Consider the following 13,400-nt stretch of genomic DNA (forward strand, 5'->3'; position numbering starts at 1 on the left):
GTTGGATTAATGCTCAACCTTTCCTCGCATAAAAAGAGGGCTGTGTTTACACGCTAGTATTTATTATTAAAATATCTTTGTTTGTTTACTGCATGGTAGTAGCTCCCGAACTCCTTACTACATTGCCAACCGTACAAAATTTGGGAACCGACAAAAACATGCATACTCATTTTTGGTTAGTAGGTTTTCATTCCAAAGCAAGAGTCGGAAAAATACTCATTAAATTTGATGTATCCTAAAAACTCATCTAGAAAATAAATGAGCTGAAAGTACCTAAAAGGTTGTGTCAGGTACAACATGCTGATTGCTGCAATACGGTACCAGAAAATTTCATACATATTTATTAAAAATTTTATACATATTAATAAACAATCATGCGTCAAATAAATTCGTTAGTCAATTAAAAACTACGAAATCACAACACACTAAAACCGACTTACTGTTCTTTCTCATAGTCTGCATTAAATCGTGGGACGTTTTTCTGCGAATATTATTTTCAGTTAAATCTACATACAAACATTATACAGATATCTATAATTATTACTCTTTTAAAACAACGCTGAAGCTTCACTACTGCCATCTATTTGCCTAGTTGATAGCTCTAGCGGTTCACGTAGGAAAAGTTACTAAGCGTGCCAACTAGATGGCGTTACTAACGTCATTAGTTACATCACAGAATAATAGATGGCGTTTTCCTAAATCTGTATAACATTTTCTACAACACTTTTAATGTGCTATGATCGAAATTAAAACATTTATCACAATACAGAATAGACGTAAAATTATAAAAAGCTTATATATACGTGTTTAATTAAGATTTCAACTTACTCGATTGCTTTGAATATCTTTTCGGAGTCCTTGCCGTGGAGAAGAGGCTGCATCGCGATTTCTTCATCGCTTTGATTGCCTTCTTCGATTTTTCTGAAAAATACATTAAAACAATTTTAGGCAACTTTAGTTCATCATAAATCACAACCAGCTATAGCGTAGCTCTTTGAAATTTACAATTCGCCCCTTTTAGAGCAAGGCAAAAGACCGAGACTTGGGTAAAATAAAATAAAAGAGTTTTATTGATAGTAAAATGACGAATAATTAATAGTTACCGATAAATGAAACATAAAAGGCCCTAAAGAATTTAATCCTTGTGCCGGGGGGAGGGGGGGGTGACACATTCATGTCAGATACAAAGGAACACTCAGACTTGGGACAAACATTCGCGGATCATACAAACGCTAGACCTAAACTGCGCCCTCACGTTTAGCGATACCTAGCAGTGGGTTTGGCCTGGTGATAACCACTTGGCTACCCGTAACTGTAAAAAATCATAGTGTTTTGTTCCGCACATATAAGTGAATGGACTTACGTTTCTTCTTCTGGTATTTCACCGTCCATGCCGAGTTCTCTCCTCATCATGTTACCCAGCGATGGACCATCTTTATCACCTGAAAACGGCAACGTGCCTAATTTCAGTTATAGGCAAGTATAAAGCGCTTTTATACTTACTAGCCTATATTAGCCTACTAGCCTATTTTTTTTTAATTTTCTCAGTTGTTGGTGTACACTGAGAATTGATGCTTTCTGATCCTTGAAAGTACTCCGTATAAATTATTCCAAACCCAGAAATACTTAGAAATACAGATTTTACAAGGTTAAGAATTTAAGAAACTACTAGGTGTGTAGTACAAGAAGTAGCTCAAGGCAGCACCGTCTAAAATGTAATTGAAGACCATTGGACCCACTCAATAATAAATAAATATATTTTTTTAAATAAATCCTGGGACAACTCACACACGGTTATCTGATCCCAAGCTAAGCTGAGCTTGTGTTATGGTAACCAGACAACTGATAAACTTACTTATATATTTCTAAATACAAACATATTATAGATAAATTACACCCAGACACCAGAACAAATGATCATGCTCCTCACACAACATTTGTCCTGGGCGGGAATCGAACCCACGACCTCCGGTATAGCAGTCAGGTTCACTAACCACTAGACCAACAGGCCCGTCAATAGGACACAAAACAACATAGAAAAGTTACTAGCAGTTTATAAACTTTGAACGGAACCTGATATTTTACAATGTCTTTCTCTTTCTTCAATAAATTATAAGAATATTCCATAATATAACATTTACCATTTTTATTATTAGCAGTCATGAGCATGCCAGCCTTCCTGTCTCGGCCGTAGAAACTCTCGCGTCCATGTTTCTTGATGCTTGTCCAAACAGCACCGAAAAGAGTGTGGTTACGCTGAAAATAATAATAATCCTTCAATATGAAACTATACATTAGTATTCACTTTAGCATGCTTTCTTAAAATAAATACAAATTCAACGAAAATATTTGACCACAAACGGGCATCGATCACGCAATACCATGTCCACAGCAGTAGTTTTAGAACCCTATAATTCAGACAACAGTACAGTGCAGTCAAATCACATTGATTTTTCCAAACAAAACTTTCATATAAATAAAAAAGCCTTTTATTTCTTCCAGAAGAAAAAAATATTGGTTTACAAAGTTAACTAGTTGTCTTAGTATCAGTGAGAAAATGTAAACTTCGTCATACGTGTTGCAATATCTAAAAATATGACGTAACAAAATCCTTGCTTGTGTTTATGCAAAAAATGGTAGACTACAAATTCATAACTATAAGCTTTAAGTGTCCAGCTTACCCTATGCATCGGTTCAACCACCTCCCCGACGCACTCGTCCAGGTTCCCGGAGATGGCCCTCTTGAGCTCGGGCCCCGCCTCGTGCAGCGTGCGCAGCCCCGCCTGCAGAGTCATCTGGTTGTTCTGGAGCGATGCTGCCGCCGCCTGCTCTTTTCGCTTCCTGAATCTGTTTGTTTGGCGTGAAGCAATGAATCTCTTGCATCGAATATGTTTTGCGTTGAATGTACTTACATATTATTCTTTTGCTTTAACTGTGTGTGTATGTTTGCTTTGAAAATTTTGCTAAATTAGATTCACTCCAATTAATGTCTATACAACCTCTAATTATTAAACTTGACACACAACACAGGTTCCATGGGATCTATTCATTATGTACATCTGAATCTAAGTCTAGATATCCAATAAAATCGGCAAGCTAAATAAACATTTGTTTGTAAGTGAGGTGTCAAAAACAAAAATCGTGGCTAAATGTTAAATCCAAAACATTTCCGGACATATTATCTCTGTGTCTCAAACTTACAACCATTTGCTTAGAATTAATAATTTTAAACTCACTTCATGTTAAAAAAAGCAACTTAACTTCTTTGATCATGCAAAACACAAAAATTATAATAATCACTCAATTCGTAACACCCAAAACGATAAGAAAGAAAATGAATATGTGCATCTTAAGCAAGTGATTGTAAATAAGTTATAACACGGAGGGAACATGCTTTGGAAAGTTCCAATGTCGCAAAACTTTCATGCTGTCAAAAATATTTTGAAAGAAAAACACCTTATGAAAGGCGAAAAGCTGAAATCAATAAAAATGAGAATCATACTATCAATTGAACAACAATTGAGGTATCAAATGATATGAGTACAGATGATCGTATGACTCAAGTCAAAAAAGAAATCATTCACAACCAAAATGTATAAAAAATCTCTCAAGCGGCCTCGCTGGTATAAAATTAAGTATTTGTACCAAAAAGGCAAGCATAAATACAGCATTGGAAAAAAATCTTCGAATGTTGCTTAGAACTCGTGAATCAACTTACGCATGGTTCCTATAAAAATAGAAATGTAGATGTTAATGGTTGTGCATTACAAAGGAAACACATTAAATTAATATTAATGATAGATGATACATTAACTAAAAGCCGAGATAACATCAATTTAAATACTTCTTTGCTAGTTTCTTCATTGATTTTTCTTATGACTTTTCTGAATAATGTTATATTCGCATTAAGTTTTTCAATATTTGCAATGCTACTCTCAAAACATTTAGCTCCTAAAATAAATAAACCTAAGGCAACATTTTTCGACAATTTCTACAAAAAATATTGCTAAACTGTCCAATGTATATAGTATAAAACTTAAATAAAGTAACAAATACCACAGAGTAATTAAAACTCAGACTGTACCACCAGGTAATAACAAAAGAATTAAATTAAACAAAAGTGGAGTAAGAAAACCACATTTCTCATTCTCATTTAAAAAGTTTTGAGAACAGCAGTGCAAGATAATACAATTATAAATTTGAAAGCAAGACCATCGAATGCCTTTGCTGATCCTACAAATACTTAACAATTAAAAAACCCTAGTTATACAACATAACATCAAACTTAATACCTAGGTAAGGATGAAAATATTCTAAAAATAATATCCAAGACAGGCTAACCTTCGGAAATAGTCCTGTATAAGGAACGTGGCGTAGAACTTTCCGACGGTGATCTCGTTGGGGTCACCTGGTGGGGGCACTACCTGGTCCAGCAATTTAGGAGATGTCCTTTTCCAAACTTTTTTGATTATCGCTCGGAGTTCCGTGTTACATTCGTCGATTACACCTGTTAATATTTTTACAAGTGTAAAGTAAAGTACTTACTATAAAGGCAAATGAGTAAGTTAGTATAACAAAAAAATGAGGAATAAATCAAACTTCTCCAAGGTTTTCCAAACCGTCCTTGTTCCAAATTCATTTTGCGTTTGGAACTTATTATTATTATTATTTATCTATTTAATCTATACAGAAAAGCAAACGCAGTATATACGCTTTAACAATAGGAGTGCTTTGTAAGATATCTTTACCAACACACCCGCGATGGAAAAATTGTGGATATTGGCACTCTACAATCACGCTCAATATTTAGAAGATCTCTAAAGGAAAAGAGTATTGATATCAGTTTTGCATTATTTCAATAATATTTCTGGTACAAAATGTTTAATGTAATTGAAATAAAAATAAACAAAATATCTTCACCTGTAGTCTTAATTTGCAGCTGCGTCCTTACGACGGCAAACAGCGTGGCGTTGAAGTTGACCGTACCATCAGAGTTTAGCGGCATGTTCATGGAGACCAGACGTTTGCACGCAGTCCGGTGTGGACAGAGCTTACCAAAACCTGCGAGAAGATTTCATTCATAAAAACTATCATTGATGTTTCAGCTGTAGATACTTTAAATCGTTTGAAAAGGGCGCAGATCGTTTATTAGGTCATTGATTTCGCATTTGCGACCTACAAATGAAAAGTTATCGACTTGATTATTTCATTAATTTTATTGAAATCGAATAACGATTACTTATATACAGATGATAATTGAATGAGGCTGCATAATTAGTTTTTAGTTTTTTCGAAATATAGCAAGAAAAATGGTAGACCTCTAATGGCATCTTACCTAACGGTGGACTGATTTTTCTTAGTAAGGTTACGACGTCCAAATGTTTGATCCTTCCTTTCGCATCAGGATCATATTCACTCCACAACCTGAAAAGAAACGTTAATTGAGACCTTTAGAAAATCCATTAAATAAATCATTGTCATGTTCATTTCCATAAAAAAATCAATTAAAGTTAAGAAGGTAATTCAAAGAGTGGAAATGATCAGGATTGTAAATCTCACCTAACAAACTCGTCGAGGTGGTGAGGTCCTAGGATGGACCAATCTCTGGTCAAATAGTCGAAGTTGTCCATAATAACAGCTACGAACAAGTTGATAATCTGAAATTAAAAGAATAATTTATCCTTAATTTAAAATAAAAATTACAGGACTTTGGACATCGCCTAATCTTTAATATTTTATGTGTTTTAAAATAACATTTTCTTTAATAATCTGAGCACAATGGTGTGGCTAGTACGTTAACAGTTTTTCCTTATCTGTATTTGTATCTGATTTTTTTCCGATCCACAAATTTGAGACTTTATTACAATGAACCCAACCTAACATTCAATGTTCTTTGCCAAATTAAAAATAAAAGTTTGATGAAAAAATATCCTATTTTAGGTTTCGATAATTTAACTTCTTTCGACAACTAAAGCAATTTAAATCCTAGCACTACCCACCAGGAAAGTACACAGCAATGAGAAAGAGATAAAGTAGGGGAAAGCCATCCAGGTGCCGCAGTCCTCGGTATCAGCCTGCATATCACTCTCCGACATGTTGGGCTTGATGCAGTGGATGGGCTTGCCGGGGCGCTCGTCGATATTCGGGGATAAAGCCATCATGATCTCCTGCCAAGCTTCTCCTGAAAACCCCTCAATTTTGATTGGAAGTTGAAAAGACTAAATACTATCGTAAATGTGACAGTTGGATCCTTGTGGATTTTTATCTATTATGATCTAAAAGCTTGTATGTTGAATACTAGACAACTTATTAACATGCTTATTATATTTTTAAATTCATACGTACTATAGATAAATTAGACAGACACAAAATCAAAATCAAAATCAAAATTCATTTATTAAAATTAGGCTACTAAGTAGCACTTTTTGAAGGTCAGGTTACATTGGACAGCATCCAGTTTCGCCCACCCATCACCGCTTCCTAAGTGCTTTTGCTGTGAGAGAAGAAACGGTGCAACAAACTCCCCAAGCAGCACGCTGTCATTCGCAATTACAAAATTATTATTATTATTATACACAGAACAAATGATAGTGCTTATCACAAAAAACATTTTTCCTGGGTGGGAATTGAGCCCACGACCTAGGGGATAGCGGTCAAGGCCACTATCCACTAGGCAACAAGCCAGTCTGCTGTAAATTACAGCATAGGATTGAATATAGGAGAGAATTTATCGACAGGTAAAAAGATCCAAAGAAAGCTTATTACTATCTAATACGTTGTATCAGAGGAGCTCGTGGCTAAGCTATAACCGCATAAGTGAAGCGATCACAGGTTAAGCTATGCTTGACGCGGTTGGTCCGTAGATGGGTGACCATCTTTGTCATAACGAGTTCCTCCGTGTTCCGGAAGGCACGTTAAATTGTGGGTCCCGGCTGTTATTCCTACATCTTTAACAGTCGATACAGGTAGTCAGAAGCTTGAAAAGTCTGACAACCAGTTTAACCAAGGGGTATCGTGTTGCCCAGGTAACTGGGTTGAGGAGGTCAGATAGGCAGTCGCTCCTTGTAAAACACTGGTACTTAGCTGAAACCGGTTAGACTGGTAGCCGACCCCAACATAGTTGGGAATGGGCTAGGCCAATGATGATGTTGTATCAGACTTACCCGTAGCCGATCTAAATAGTACCATAAGTGCACCACCAAAGGTCTTGAAGTTATTGTTGCTACTGATTACGTCATCATCAGGGAAAACTTTTCCGAAGAGCTGAAAATATAAAGTAAAAAAAATACTTAATTTTTATAACATGTGTGTCCTCCAGGGTATTGTATCCTGGAGTACCCTATACCCTAGGTCCACATTTAGTTTAACCTACTGCAAATTGTTTACAGAGAGATTTAAAGCGGTTAAAAATAAATGAATTTATTAATAGTTCTCTAAATAAGGGACTCAGCTAAAAGTTGATATCTTACACAGTGTCAATCTTAAATATGTTCAATAGCACATTTTAGGAATAAAAACAATTTCCAAACAAACTTCTTGACTATACCTGCATCCCAACCACAGCATAGATGAAGAACAGCAGTACAATCAGCAGGGCGACATACGGCAGAGCCTGGAAGGACTTGATAAAGGTCCAGAGAAGAGTTCTGATCCGCTCCCCTCGAGACAACAGCTTGATCAAACGCATGGCTCGGAATAGACGGAAGAATGTTATGTATTTCAGGAGGTTGGAACCCTGGAATAGTTTTAGAGGTATTAAAAGTGAATTCAATTGTTATATTATTTTAATGTCATCTAATTCAAAGTTAGTATTTGGGTCTATCAAAACGTCTTTAAGATATATTTTTGCAGCTTTGGAAATGTATTGGGCTGTTCCAGGGCCACTATTTTAGTGATACAGCTTGGCAACATTGAGCTCTATCTGTAATGTAATAATATTCCCCTTTTTAACATAGACATTTGTCCTGAGTGAGATTCGAACTCACCACCTCTGGTGATGGCACAAACCACTAGAAAAATAGACCAGTCAAATTTTAAAGTGGTTTGAATCGTTTGACTCAGTTCACCTACATGTATGACGTATATCAATTTCTTCGAATTGGAAATAAACATTTTAAATATTTTACTTGCCTCTTTATTTGCTTTGTTGATCATCCCATACTGAAATAAAACATAAAATATATTAATAACACTTTCAATAGGATTTCATTATCTTAGTCTAGGTATATTGTAAATGGTTCTTACATCAGCGGGAGGTTTATTCTCGTTGACTTGAGTTACCACAATGTCTATAATACTGCCGACGACTAAAATGAAATCTGTTGTATTCCACGCATCTCCAAAGTAATTCTGAAATAAGAAATTCATTAGTTCAGCAATAATAATAAACTAGAGCTGTTTTCATTTAGAAAATGTTTTCGCATACATTGGCCATTGGGCATTGGGCCATTGGGCATTTTATTGGCCCATAGTTGAATCAAATTGGTAATCAGTTTAAAAACAAAGAAAAGTATACACATTCTATAGATTTAATGCGTATCGGCAAACACTGATCGATAGAAATTTAGCAGTCTGCAATTTTTATATTAATTTTCTAAAATCCGCCATCCATTTAAAAGCTCTCATTTTATAATATGATAAAGGAGACTCTAAACGTGTTTTAAACATAATATGAATTTGCAGATCTTAAAAATCTATAGTGAAAAATATTTACCTTAAACCGAAACGCGGCAAGTTTGAACACGAACTCCAGCATGAACACCGTCGTCAGCATCATATTGATTAAATCCAGACCCTGGAAAAGTAAATAGCAAAATGTTCACCATAGTGTCTGTCAGTCCTTATAGATCCTGCGCGTACTGTTTTCGAATTCCTCTCTGAAGTTAAGTATACTCTTCTATCTAATTTCATAAACATAGTCTTATTTCTATCTATATTTTTCGAGGCGTAGTCAAAAGTTTAGAAAACTCAAAATCTCAAAATCATTCAAATTCCTGCACAGCAACTAAGGTGTAATGGATTTCAATACAATTTTAGAAATCAATATCCAATTCCCTTTAAGACCTAACGTGAACCACGATGGTCAAGAAATTAGATTAAAATCTCCGCTCTTGAAAGCTAGAAACCCGCATATGTCTAGTATAGTAGTAGTAGACTGCAAGAGATGAAGACCAGGATCTAAATACAACAAACCTTCTTGTACTCCGGCGAGGCCCCGTGGAACTTCATCATGAGAGCCACTGTATTCAGCACGATGAAGAAGAAGATGATGTATTCGAAGCGCTGTGACGTCACAAACCACCACGTCTTGTACTGGATGCGATGCTTTGGGATATACCTAGATGGAATTTATTTGAATTTTAGTATTTAACCTATACTTCTTAAAAAATATTGACCATTTGGAACCGTGGTGAAGATTTTCCATTTTAGAAGATTTTGTAAAACCAAACAGACCACTTTCAATTGCATTCTTTATAGTTAGGATTGTAGTGATTTTGTTAAACTGTTCCTTGTCTAATTTAATCAAAGATTTCAAAAGATTTAACGACTAGAAAAGATGATGGAATCCTCGCGTAGACAATCTGAACAGTCTTATTTTAATAGGTGGTAAGATGCTGATTTCCTCCATTTCTTAAGTATTTACCTTCGTACAGGTTTAGCCTTCAGAGCGAACTCGATACAGTTCCTCTGGTTCTTGTCCAGCTCACAATCCTTGAACTCCTGCTCTCCCTCTTTCTGGAATGTTACTATGACGAAACCTACGAAGATGTTCACCTGGAAGACAAAATACATTATTTGTTTACTGGTGACAAATTTTTTGTAGGATCTCAGTAATTATGGACTTAGGAATTGTAAGGACTTTGACGGCAAAATCCTGAAACACCGAGGACAAACTCCAAGGAAAGATGCCAGGAATAGGTATGGTTTGAGCGTAAGAGACATAGAAGAATGATTTAATCAAAAGAAGACCTATATAACAGTGGATTATTGATGGCTGATGCTTTTAGACACTATACAGTAGTAGAAAAGGCAACATTTTTTTTTGCCCATGCCCATTGTTCCCGTAAAAACTGTATTTAAGGACGTAGCGTTAGACCGTTTGCAATTTGGAGCGTATAAACTTTCTAGTAGCAAATTTAGATTTTGCTTTAGAAGACAGAAAACAGTGAAATGCTGAACTTACCATGAAGAAGGCAATAACAATGATGTAGCTGATGTAGAAGAAGGCGACCAGAGGCCGAGAGTTCTCGATGGGACCGTGCATCTCCTCGTTGGAGTCCATTGAAGTTGAGAGCAATCTGGAAAAATTGTCAAATTATAGAAGGAGAGTGCAAGAAAACTTTTGGCTACGAAGCATGAAAGCGTGACTGTAGTGTAATTGTAATGTTGTCCTCGCGGTTCTATGCATGAATTTAAATGCTCGGTAGCGGGTTCCATCCCTATGCAGACTAAGTACGAATGATACTTTTTCAAAGATATGTGTACTTTCTTCTTTGTAGCACGAACTTGAATTCGAAAAGACTTTTGTGTCTTAATGCAAACTATTAGACAACTATGCCTGATTTCGATTTAAGATTTATACTACTGAGGGTCGAGTTTTCAATCGCCAGACGGAAAAATGGGTGATTAAGCTCTTATTATCTCCCTCTATAATACATGTAATTCATTTTATATCCCGGCATACCCTGGCCATCCTTCGAAGGTGGATACAGTGAAGAGTGTCAGCATCCCATTGAGTACGTCATCAAAGTTAAACTTGTTGCGTTTCCATAGACGATCCTCTATCACTGGGTCGCCATTTTTATAAATTAAGTAGGTGCCTCTGAAAGTATCAAACAAAATTTTAATACACTTTTCGTTAACAAATCGCTTGTTCTTTTAAGAAAAATCCATATTATTATTATGACTTGAAAGTAACTCTGTCTCTCCGTAAGTTACGCTTTGGAAGTAAAATCGCTTCCCGTCCTTTAGCCTGTAAAGAATTTTGAATGGGATCACGGGTCAAATATACAGAGGCCTTGTTAAGAACTTTAACATTAAATGAAATGGGAATAGTGTCCGGGAATAAGAACTCCCGATCTATGGGAGAAAGGACATGATCAATCCAAAACCGTTACAGAACTATTATTAATTCAAAAGTAATGTTTTCATTTAATAGATTAATTATAACAATACTTACCGGCACTCATCCTTCGTTACTTTTGTTATATCTGTGCATCTATAGAATTTTCCCTGAAATCATAAATATATTAGAAAATATTCCCAATAAGCAATAAACAGGGAGCCAATCGCCACCACTTAAAGTAAAATTATTGCTATTGTGTGAGCGAGAGAGCGCACTATACGGCGTAGAGAGCTATCTCTCTTTTACAACTGCAATAATTTTACTTTAAGATGATGGAGATCCTCTAATATATATGACTCCTGCACTAAAATAACCTGAGTCAAGAAGCTAGAGTCGTAAAGAATAATTTATCTTATTTTAAAATCACCTGACCTCGTTTTCTAAAACCCGCAAAGCTAAGCACACAGAATAAATTAGTACATTTTTGGGTTAAAAATGCTGTTTCTACTGTATTATATTTTGTCTACGATTCTACTTAACAACCATATTTAAATGTAAAAAAAAATATGTAGGTAGAGCTTGAAAAAATAATATTTTTTTTCAAAAGATGTTATAAAATATGGTTGTCTTGATACTACGATACATACACAAATTACTCCATGGCTAGCTTAGTTTAAAACAAAAAAAATATATTTAGTACGTACGTAATTTCTGGAAAACACATCTTAATATTACTTACTTGTGATGTTTTAACCAATAAAAAAATCTAAGTAAAATTTACGAACTTTTATAGAGTTCAGTTTCAGCCTGAAGTTTTTTTTACTTTTAATTACCTTGAATAATTGAATTCCAACGACAGCGAACATAAATTGCAACATATGATTAATTATAAATATATTCCCGATGGACTTTATCGAAGCGAACACACACTTAACAACATACTAAAGCACAAATAATGCAATAGATATTAAAGCGGCAAAATCCAAAACGTTACCAGATTGCAGATTTTTTTTAATATTTTTTTTGTATTTTTATTTTGTCGCCCATTTGTCCCAATGTGCGTTTGTGTAGTATGTATACCACGGTGTGTAAATTTGTGAAAAAAAAACAAAATGCAAAATAAATAATGTTAGAAAAAAATACCACAAAAATGGGGGTAGGGGCGCCTACTTACATCGCATTAGTCCTTGGTCTTACAGAAACAAATAAAAAAAAATCTTTATTCACTTTGCAGACACGTCAGTGTCCTGTGCTGACAGTGACAATAAAAAAAATAACACAGTAATGAACCAAGTACCTCACTCCTAGTTTCGGAGTGAAATGTCAAGGTAGGGCATTGTGCAACAGAACCACACCGAAGCACTTAATTTTGAGTCCAAAAAATCACAAAATCGAAAAGAAAAATCTTAAAAACATCACACAACACCTTTGGGCTAATTTAAAAAAAAACACTTGAAGCAAGCAAGCTCCTGGCAGCGAAAAAAAAACGAAATTTTTTGGACCCACGGGCAAAAGCAAGAAAATATGTTAGTAGTCTAATTTTGGGATTGCACGAAAACAAAGCCTCACACATATTAAAGAAACGAAATCAGATGATCAGAGTTTTAGAAAAAAATAGTGCAGGAATATTTCCGAGTGCAAAAATACTTACTTCCACAAACTTTTATGTGTATTATGTAAATAAATTGACCCAAAGGTGTCGCTGAATAAAACAAAATGCGAAAATTTCATATTCCTTGTTTCCTCCCTACCTTGAACATTTGCACTCCCATGACGGCAAACATGAACTGTAGAAGATTTGTCACCAACAGAATGTTGCCAATCGTCTTAATAGCAACGATTACGCACTGTACTACATGCTAAAATTGATAAAAATATATTTTTACAAAAGAGTCTTTGGTCGAAAATTGAAGTCATTTTTTCATTTGGGAAAATTTTGTTAAATACTGACCTTCAATCCTTTAGCCCTGTTGATTGCTCTTAAAGGTCTTAACACACGGAATACTCTCAGAATCTTTATAAAAGATACGTTATTTTTAGACCTGTCAAAAGAAAAAAATGAATTAAATAAGTAAGATGTAAGTAGACATTTTTGAATTTCAATATTTGGCTGCAACCAAACAAAACTGATTTATTTCAAAGTACCCTTAGCCCGGCAATGTTATCTCATTATCATATTAATATTATAATATTAGCCAATATTAAATGGCCATTAGGGCAAGCGCACATTTGAGACAAAACAATTTTGCTTTAGTAATCAGCTTTTACAATAGACATGTAGACAAAATACCGACTGATAAATCAATTACAAGAACTGTAAGAAACTAAAAAATGT

General features: G+C 35.0%; 1 protein-coding gene across 1 annotated transcript in view; it reads right to left on the reverse strand.

Moving 5' to 3' along the window:
* The window catches only part of LOC113498006 (muscle calcium channel subunit alpha-1-like), a 49,871-nt gene that overhangs the window by 3,376 nt on the left and 33,095 nt on the right, over nt 1-13,400 (reverse strand). Inside the window, exons 22-44 of the mRNA XM_026877870.1 lie at nt 13,017-13,107; nt 12,817-12,924; nt 11,180-11,232; nt 10,685-10,822; nt 10,184-10,298; nt 9,644-9,774; nt 9,193-9,337; nt 8,714-8,794; nt 8,245-8,349; nt 8,131-8,160; nt 7,547-7,735; nt 7,164-7,263; nt 6,000-6,181; nt 5,560-5,657; nt 5,336-5,424; nt 4,921-5,061; nt 4,342-4,507; nt 3,719-3,727; nt 2,682-2,847; nt 2,142-2,256; nt 1,364-1,442; nt 829-921; nt 441-481 (exon numbers count right to left, since the gene is read on the reverse strand). Of these exons, the coding sequence (XP_026733671.1) occupies nt 441-481; nt 829-921; nt 1,364-1,442; nt 2,142-2,256; nt 2,682-2,847; nt 3,719-3,727; nt 4,342-4,507; nt 4,921-5,061; nt 5,336-5,424; nt 5,560-5,657; nt 6,000-6,181; nt 7,164-7,263; nt 7,547-7,735; nt 8,131-8,160; nt 8,245-8,349; nt 8,714-8,794; nt 9,193-9,337; nt 9,644-9,774; nt 10,184-10,298; nt 10,685-10,822; nt 11,180-11,232; nt 12,817-12,924; nt 13,017-13,107 (2,465 nt within the window). The remainder of the gene's footprint in view (nt 1-440; nt 482-828; nt 922-1,363; nt 1,443-2,141; nt 2,257-2,681; nt 2,848-3,718; nt 3,728-4,341; nt 4,508-4,920; nt 5,062-5,335; nt 5,425-5,559; nt 5,658-5,999; nt 6,182-7,163; nt 7,264-7,546; nt 7,736-8,130; nt 8,161-8,244; nt 8,350-8,713; nt 8,795-9,192; nt 9,338-9,643; nt 9,775-10,183; nt 10,299-10,684; nt 10,823-11,179; nt 11,233-12,816; nt 12,925-13,016; nt 13,108-13,400) is intronic.

The sequence above is a fragment of the Trichoplusia ni genome, chromosome 10 (genome assembly GCF_003590095.1).
Source record: "Trichoplusia ni isolate ovarian cell line Hi5 chromosome 10, tn1, whole genome shotgun sequence".
Classification (NCBI taxonomy): Eukaryota; Metazoa; Arthropoda; class Insecta; order Lepidoptera; family Noctuidae; genus Trichoplusia; species Trichoplusia ni.